The sequence below is a fragment of the Micropterus dolomieu genome, linkage group LG12 (genome assembly GCF_021292245.1).
Source record: "Micropterus dolomieu isolate WLL.071019.BEF.003 ecotype Adirondacks linkage group LG12, ASM2129224v1, whole genome shotgun sequence".
Taxonomy (NCBI): Eukaryota; Metazoa; Chordata; class Actinopteri; order Centrarchiformes; family Centrarchidae; genus Micropterus; species Micropterus dolomieu.
In genome coordinates, this window is record NC_060161.1 from 38,471,279 (window position 1) to 38,480,694 (window position 9,416).

General features: G+C 42.0%; 3 protein-coding genes across 4 annotated transcripts in view; 1 reads left to right on the top strand and 2 right to left on the bottom strand.

Moving 5' to 3' along the window:
• Positions 1–9,416, bottom strand: part of LOC123980185 (zinc finger protein 260-like) — a 672,464-nt gene that overhangs the window by 245,928 nt on the left and 417,120 nt on the right. The window lies entirely within an intron of this gene.
• LOC123980191 (butyrophilin-like protein 2) overlaps positions 1–9,416 on the bottom strand; it is a 470,636-nt gene that overhangs the window by 92,978 nt on the left and 368,242 nt on the right. The gene's annotated exons all lie outside the window — the stretch shown is intronic.
• LOC123980178 (zinc finger protein 271-like) overlaps positions 1–9,416 on the top strand; it is a 73,005-nt gene that overhangs the window by 62,732 nt on the left and 857 nt on the right. Inside the window, exon 4 of the mRNA XM_046064435.1 lies at positions 8,209–9,394. Coding sequence (XP_045920391.1) covers positions 8,209–9,394 — 1,186 coding nt within the window. The remainder of the gene's footprint in view (positions 1–8,208; positions 9,395–9,416) is intronic.

A 9,416-nucleotide genomic window follows, 5' to 3' on the forward strand; every position in this document is an offset into this window, starting at 1 on the left:
AGTCATGTGGTCAGATGAGACCAAAATAGAACGTTTTGGTCATAATTCCACTAACCGTGTTTGGAGGAAGAAGAATGATGAGCACCATCCCAAGAACACCATCCCTACTGTGAAGCATGGGGGTGGTAGCATCATGCTTTGGGGGTGTGATTCTGCACATGGGACAGGGCGACTGCACTGTATTAAGGAGAGGATGACCGGGGCCATGTATTGCCAGATTTTGGGGAACAACCTCCTTCCCTCAGTTAGAGCATTGAAGATGGGTCGAGGCCGGGTCTTCCAACATGACAATGACCCGAAGCACACAGCCAGGATAACCAAGGAGTGGCTCTGTAAGAAGCATATCAAGGTTCTGGCGTGGCCTAGCCAGTCTCCAGACCTAAACCCAATAGAGAATCTTTGGAGGGAGCTCAAACTCCGTGTTTCTCAGCGACAGCCCAGAAACCTGACTGATCTAGAGAAGATCTGTGTGGAGGAGTGGGCCAAAATCCCTCCTGCAGTGCAAACCTGGTGAAAAACTACAGGAAACATTTGACCTCTGTAAGTGCAAACAAAGGCTACTGTACCAAATATTAACATTGATTTTCTCACGTGTTCAAATACTTATTTGCAGCTGTATCATACAAATAAATAGTTAAAAAATCATACACTGTGATTTCTGGATATTTTTTTGTAGATTATGTCTCTCACAGTGGACATGCACCTACGATGACAATTTCAGACCCCTCCATGATTTCTAAGTGGGAGAACTTGCAAAATAGCAGTGTGTTCAAATACTTATTTTCCTCACTGTACAATTTCGGTGCTTTTTTTCAGCATTAGACCACATTGGAACAGGTCCGGATTAAACCCCCGCTATGCCTAAATTTGGACTGGATTATCCCAGAGAGACACAAACCCTTTATTTGAAACCTTTATTCTGTGAGGAACCAGGCCAGTTGGAAACGGAAACAATCATCCTGGCTCTGTTCAGTAACTGGAACTTTAGGTGTTAACCCTAAACCTGTTGGTCACAGCCACCCTTTCCCAAGAAAAATGCCTAAAATAACAAACCCAAAATGAATCAGGAATAACTCTTCAACCATTTGGCCTGGATGCATAATTCTGGTCTCCTTTGAAAAGTCAGAAGCTAATGAATATAAATCCATTGTACATGAACATACGTATTTTACAGACTACATGGAGATGCAATGAAGAAAAAATATATTTGGTTAAAAAACACCATGTTGTAATGCAATAAACCATCATAAGGAAGATTTATAATGCAACTGAATATCTTCTAATACACCTAGAATGCAATTGTAACTGTAAATTTACATACATACAACAGTTATCATACAACATTTTCAAAATATACCAGGCGAATGTCTATATTTTGGCAATATAAAAATGGGGCACAAATAAAAACATTAAGTCAGCGGTTTTGACGATCGCGTGCTGACGATCTGATGCTTGACGATGCAACGTGGTGGAGGCCCATGGTTATGTACATATAAATGTCTCATTCTAAGGTAATGAAAACATAATGGTTTATTATGTACGGTCTTTACACACCACTGAAAACAGTTATGGATCTTATATTGCATTTCTGTCGATAGATCCTCAGAAATATTAAACACTGAACCTTTAAGGTTACGAAAAGATCATGGTTAGGGTTAAAATAACTACGTACAACAGTAAGTTTACTTACGTAACTCGCGTAACTTAAATATAAATAATTAATGAGTGTTTTTTAGTTTCACACGGGAGACGGACCCCGGTCTCCTGGTTCAAAGTCGGGGTTCTGGCCCTCCATCCACCACAACCAAGTCCTTACTTAGGCTTTTATGTTAAATATCATAAACCTACCTTACCCGTCAAAAACTGACACTACAGGGCTTCCCTCACTGCATTGAACTATGACGCTATAGGGATACACAGTGCGTTACAAACTGAAGCCGATGGATCTTGACCATGCGTCCTTCTGTGTTGAGTCGGGGCGTGAGATATGATTTCCAGTGACCTGAAAAAGTGTTAGCAATATTGTGTCCTGCCACTGGGCAGCTCAAAAGCCAGACATTGTGGACAAAATATCAATCAATATCAATGTCAGTTTTATTTATATAGCACACTTCTACAACTACAGGTTAAAATCGCAACAATAATGCAGTGATTGGGTCAATGACGTGATGCCTACATTTTGTGTCCAACTGGATTTTTTTCACAAAAAAAAGGTTGAAAGCATAAAAGCATACCATATAAATACAGGACCTCTCCCATATATGTACTCACCTTTAACTTTAAAAAACAGAAACATTAGCTGTTTGTAATGTTTCTGATAATTGAAATGTCAAAATGTCATGCGGTGCGACCGTCCGGCCATGACTGCTGTTTTGAAAACTTCTTTGGAATTACTTTAAATCTTTTCAAAATTGTGTTTTGCCCTATTTGGCATGATTTCCAAAGTGTTTTGTCGTCCTCTACAAAATCGCAAAGTATCTGTATTTATATTTCCATAATAATACACAAGCAAACTTTGTCCGATGATATCATGTGGTGCGACCATTTTGGGACTTTTATATTGAAATCCATTAGACGTTGAATAATGTACCAATTTGCCAAGGACCCATTGAAACAGCAAGTAGGTTTGTAACTGTCTCTCAAAGCTGGAAAAATGTAAAATTGTAACAGCTGGTATGTAGTTGCCACATTTGGATATCATGTGGTATGACCTCAGAAAAACAATTAATATAAAGTTATTCCTACCAATATTTGTTTTGATTATAAATTCCATCGAGTCCTTTTGTAGGAAGCTAGCTTGTTTTGTTTAGGTGGCCTTTTCTCTGCCTGTAAATTTTGACTAAATTAGAAAATATCTTGTGGTGCGACCGGTCAAAAGTGGTTTCTATGAAGGGCAATTAAGTTTTCGTCCTTTTTTATTTTCAATTTATTTACATATAAAGTACTTTTTTTTGTAGTATAATTTGGAATAGATTTTTCTGCAATTTGACACTTTTTCTTACATTTCAGAAACAACGGATTATTTTTAGTCTTACTAAAGTATCAATATCATGAGAAAAATGCCCAAAATATTTAGAACTTGTAAATTCACTTTGGTAACTTTCTAACATTAGTAATATTTAATTACTTGTATTACCAGATGCCACTACCAGGTAAAGAAAAACTGCTCGGCATGGACAGCATGTAAATTTTGACCCTGCAGCAAGAGCGGAGTCGCTAAAAGAAGCAAAAAATATTGCATCTTAAAGAAAAATTAAAATAAAAACTATATGAAGCAACATGTTGCTCTTGTGCGTTTTTCCATTTCCTAGGAGGAAATGCATTTTTTTTTTGTGAACATGTTGGCGTAGGAGCCCATCCTCACTTGATTTATTGCACTTAGAGATTACGTTGACATGTAAAGTGTATTATAAATAAAATGTATTTATTATGCTGCTTTACGACCCATGTTTACGTTTTTAACGACCTCTATTGGCCGTGTTGGCTGTGTCAAACCCAGGACTTTCACACAGGAGAACCGCGTTCGATTCCACTGTGAAATCAAGTAAATGTAGTTATTTTCAGTTTTAAGCCAACTCTAGTCCTAACAAAATGTAGCAAAGCATTTATTTCAATGGAAATGCTGGTGCCTTGAACATCCTGTTGTATATGCCAGCCACTGGACTTCACTGTCTTTTAAATGTGGCTGTTGATTGGGTAACACCTCTGAAAAGCCCCAATAAATGAGAAAAAATATGGTACACAAACTGGTACACATGCACACATGCAAGGCTAGTTAGATGGTCTGCCCACGTGTCGGAATATACCACCACATCATCCATATACATTACATCGCGGCACTAGGTGCATCAGGTGCATTCCTCATTCCAAAGGCCATCACCGTGTACTGCAGAAAATGATCTGGTGTTACAAAGGCAGATATGTCTGATGCTCTTGGGGTTAAAGGCACTTGCCAGTACCCTTTGAGCAAGTCAAGTTTGGTGATATAAGTGGCAGGACCAATACTGTCAATACAGTCTTCTATGTGGGGCAAGGGAAATGAATCCTGTAGTGTCACAGCATTAACCTTTCGAAAATCTGTGCAGAAATGGGGAGTGCCATCAGACTTGGAAGCCAATAAACACGGAGAACTCCAGGGGCTACGACTAGGCTAAGCCAAACCACATCCGGTGGCGCTGCTCTGCTGGCGACCCAGACTCGCGTGCTGCTGCTGTTTTTATTTGTTGTTTTTACTCGTTTACTGTGGTTTTTTTATTGATTGTGTGAGTGTGTACAAGGGTACAGAGGAGCACCATGGCGTTATTTGCACAAGGACTATTGGCATTGATTGTCTGACAGCTTCTGAGGATGTGTCAAACTTTTCCACACTTGGAGGGTGGGCTACCCCTCTCATCTACGCCAGAGACACGTTGGTGTCTCTCCGCTACACAGGAACAACATCGCCGCCCGCGGATTTTTTCAACCTGCCCGAGGCATTTAAAATCCTGGCATCTCGCAAAAACACTATGGAACAGAGGCCGACGTGGTGGGACCCGACAGCGTCTCCGCCGGAGAGTCAGTAGACCTCCGCTGCCCGGCATGATCCTGAGCAACGTTCGCTCTCTTAAATGCAAAATGGAGGAGCTCCATACCAACATGAGGGTATGTTTTGAATACCGCGAGGCAGGTTAGTTGGTATTTACGGAGACTTGGCACCACGAAGACATCCCCAACTCCCTGATCGAGCTGGAGGGTTTCTCCCTTGTCCGTGCAGGACAGGGATGAAACTTCGGGGGTAAGTTGAGGGGGAGGTATCTGCGTTGTTGTGAGTGACGGCTGGTGCAGGAACTGTTCTGTGAGAGAGACTGTGTGCAGCCCTGATATTGAATTGCTGTGCATTTCTCTAAGACCCGACCTCCCAAGGGAGTTTGGCAATATTGTAATTTGCTCAGCGTATGTGCCCCCCAGCGGGAATGCGGCTCGAGCTGCAGCTCGTGTTGCAGACTGTGTCCACGATCAACTGCAACGCACACCAGGAGCCCCAGGCTTTATTCTTGGAGGTTTTAACCACTGTAAACTGGAACTGTCCCTTCCTGGACTGGAAGTGTGGCACTTGAGAAAATAGAGTGCTGGACAAATGTTATGGTAATATAAGACATGCATACAGGGTCAGTCCAAAGCCCTTGTCAAACTCGGACCATTACACAGTCCATCTGATAACCACCTATAAGACATACATCACCAGGATCACCATCACATCTATGGACTCTCTGGGTCTCCATGAAAGCTGTTACAAACATGACAACACCTAAAAAGGGCCTCATAACATATGATAAGCTGAGTAAAGCAAACAAACTTAATGATTTCTGTCTCAGGTTTGATTCACAGGACTACTCTTTGCAATGCAATAATGTACTACAGTCAATTACCCCTGACCCTTGTTCAGGGTTAGTAGTTGATCCCCTCAAAATCCAGTCACTTTTCAGCCATGTATGCAAAAAGAAATCTGAAGGCCCTGATGGCATCTCTCCTTTTCTTCTTAAGACCTTTGCTGCAGAGCTAACCCTAGCATGGTGCCCTGTCTTCCAGAGGGTCTACAGAAACCCTGTCCTACAGAAAACAATTATTGTAGACCGGTGGCTTTAACTTCTGTTGTCATGAAATGCTTTGAAAAATACATGGTATCCGTACTGAAATCTGAAGTCAATCCTGAACTGGATCCACTCCAGTTTGCTTATAGGCAGGGGAGGAGTACAGACGATGCAATTAATAGCATCACCCACCTAACTCTTAAGCATCTGGAGAATCCTAAGGCCTATGCACGCCTTTTGTTCATTGATTTTAGTTATGCTTTTAATACATTACAGACTCATCTGCTCTTACAGAAAATAACCCAGATGAATGTTAATCCTTTTATTATTAAGTGGTTTTATTCTTTTTTTTTTTTTTAACAGATAGAACCCAAAATGTCAGTATTAACGACTCACTTTCAGAATCCAAACGCATCAGTGCAGGTGCACCTCAGGATTGTGTAACTTTTCCGGTCCTGTTCACCCCTTACACAAACGACTGCACCCATAGTCTCCCGGGCAACCTGTTTTTTTTTAAACTTTCTGATAAATTCTCAGCCTGCTTCACCAGAACTCAGACCCGTCAGTGTACTTCACGGAGGTTAATAAATTTGTTCAGTGGTGTGACAAGAACTATCTCACCATTAACACTAAAAAAACGGAGGAGATGGTGTTTGACCCTCGGTGGTGGGGGATTATACCCAACTGTCCATTCACGGGGAGGAGATCAAACAGGTCACTTATTATAGGTATCTGGGTATCCACCTGGATATCCTCTTAAGTTGGGGTGGTCATGTTGACTATGTATGTTCCCGTTTACAACAAACGCAGACTCAGGGTGTTTGGTGTCAGCCAGAACATAATGTTTTGCATGGAGAGCAGGACCAAAACATGGTACCCAGGCCGAAACTGTCGTTCCACCGCTTATCAAACCACCTCTTCATCTTACTCTGAGAAGAGGAAAGAGTATCTCTGGCTAAGGAGGAGGCACAGTGCAGCCGCTCCTTGCACTGAGAAACAAAATCTAACACATTGGTCACAGTACCAGAATCCGACATAAACTGCTACTTCAGCACATTCATAGGGCCAAACAGAAGTTCAGTGGGGCTGAACCTGAGGGACTCTTGCTTGGCCTCACAACAGGTGAAAAGAACAAAAGGCACCCCTTCATCCCAGTCCTTTTCAGTGTCATACTTGTGTAACATGGATTTGTGCGTTTGATGCCATGGCTCCAGCGCACCTTGTGACTCTGGGTGGTAGGACACCACATGGGCCACGCCCAACACCTGCATAGTCTGTGTAAATATTTTAGAGAGAAACTTAGTTCCTTGATCGGTCTGCACAACTTTTGGCAGCCCATAGGTGGTAAAGAACTTAGTTGACACTCTAAGCACAGCTGGTGCGGAGATTCTTCTCAGTGGAATAGCCTCAGGAAACCAAGTGGAAGCACACATTATGGTCACCAACAACTGATTACCTGCCTTTGTCTGGGGCAGTGGGCCCACAGTCCACAATGAAACGTTCAAAGGGCTCCGCAACAGCTGGAATAGGACGCAGAGGGGCTGGAGAAACTACCTGATTTGGCTTCCCCACCATCTGGCAGATTTGGCAAGTGTTACTTTTTTTTGCGTTTCAAATTAAATCAGATTTGACGCTCGAGACATAACGTTACATCATTGGACCTGCAAGTCTCGATGGCAGTATTGATAAGCTCGATCCCCATCCCTAGTAATTGGCTCCTAACACCAGCAGCTTTCACACTGCCTTATTTCACAGAGGTATTGCACTGGCCCGCTGCATTTTATGAAAGGTATGGTTCAGATTTTATTTGCCTTAGAGCAGAGAAAGTTGGTGGCAGAGACAGAAAGACGGAACGATCCGTTTGTAAAAAGCCACAGCTGACATGCCGCGAGGTGTGCAGCATGTCGCATGCAGCTCTTTATCTAACAGCTCACTTTGTCTGCTCCTGACTGATACTCACTGCAATATTTCAAACTGGTCTGCTGTCAGAAAACTGTTAAATGACGGTTGTCTTGTTGTGTAGATGCATTTTTGATGAATAAGAGCGGTCAGCGCTAATCTCACTTACAGATTGCATTTCCTGTGACTACTTAGAAATAAAAGTCAACTTGTGTTAAATGCCAGTTTAATGCTTTTAATGTGAAGCTGCAGTTGCAGGAAATGTTCAGTTTGCATTAGACGTAAAGTAATACAGCATTTTTTCACAGCTTACACTGCATAATAAAGCGTTTTAAACGTTTTTCCTTGAACTTATTTTTACTCCGTCTTGAAAATTGAGCGAAGTACAATACTTTAAACAATATATTCTTAAGTAAAAGTAAAATTGCAGATTTTTGAAAAACTACACAACTATAGTAACGGGAGTAATTGTAATTTGTTACTTCTCACCTCTGTCATTTATTTAGTATGTAGTACATACTGAGTGTGTATGTAAGACAGTACATACTCACTGTGTGGTACAGTAGGTTAGTATGTGATTTCAAAGATGTGCTCTGATGTCCTTTATGGTTTTAGATAGCTCGCTCCACCATGACATCTCACTGTGTTTCTGTTTCTGTTGATATAGACAAGGAGAAGAAGACAGGGACTCAAACGCAAATCACAGCACAAATCCTTCACAACATCTGGATATTTAAAGACTCATCAGAGTGTTCACACTGGAGAGAAACCGTACTGGTGTGAACAGTGTGGAAAAACTTTCGCTCAATTAGGAACCCTAAGAAGACACCAACGTGTTCACACTGGAGAGAAACCGTACAGCTGTGAACAATGTGGAAAAACTTTTGCTCTCTTAGGAGACCTAAAAAAGCACCAACTTGTTCACACTGGAGAGAAACCATACTGGTGTGAACAGTGTGGAAACACTTTCACTCAATCAGGTGCTCTAAGAAGACACCAACGTGTTCACACTGGAGAGAAACCTCACTGGTGTGAACAGTGTGGACTAACTTTCGCTCGATTAGGAACCCTAAGAAGACACAAACGTGTTCACACTGGAGAGAAACCGTACTGGTGTGAACAGTGTGGAAAAACATTTGCTCTCTTAGGAGACCTAAAAATCCACCAACGTGTTCACACTGGAGAGAAACCGTACTGGTGTGAACAGTGTGGAAAAACATTTGCTCTCTTAGGAGACCTAAAAATCCACCAACGTGTTCACACTGGAGAGAAACCGTACTGGTGTGAACAGTGTGGAAAAACATTTGCTCTCTTAGGAGACCTAAAAATCCACCAACGTGTTCACACTGGAGAGAAACCGTACTGGTGTGAACAGTGTGGAAAAACATTTGCTCTCTTAGGAGACCTAAAAATCCACCAACGTGTTCACACTGGAGAGAAACCGTACTGGTGTGAACAGTGTGGAAAAACATTTGCTCTCTTAGGAGACCTAAAAATCCACCAACGTGTTCACACTGGAGAGAAACCGTACTGGTGTGAACAGTGTGGAAAAACATTTGCTCTCTTAGGAGACCTAAAAATCCACCAACGTGTTCACACTGGAGAGAAACCGTACTGGTGTGAACAGTGTGGAAAAACATTTGCTCTCTTAGGAGACCTAAAAATCCACCAACGTGTTCACACTGGAGAGAAACCGTACTGGTGTGAACAGTGTGGAAAAACATTTGCTCTCTTAGGAGACCTAAAAATCCACCAACGTGTTCACACTGGAGAGAAACCGTACTGGTGTGAACAGTGTGGAAAAACATTTGCTCTCTTAGGAGACCTAAAAATCCACCAACGTGTTCACACTGGAGAGAAACCGTACTGGTGTGAACAGTGTGGAAAAACATTTGCTCTCTTAGGAGACCTAAAAATCCACCAACGTGTTCACACTGGAGAGAAACC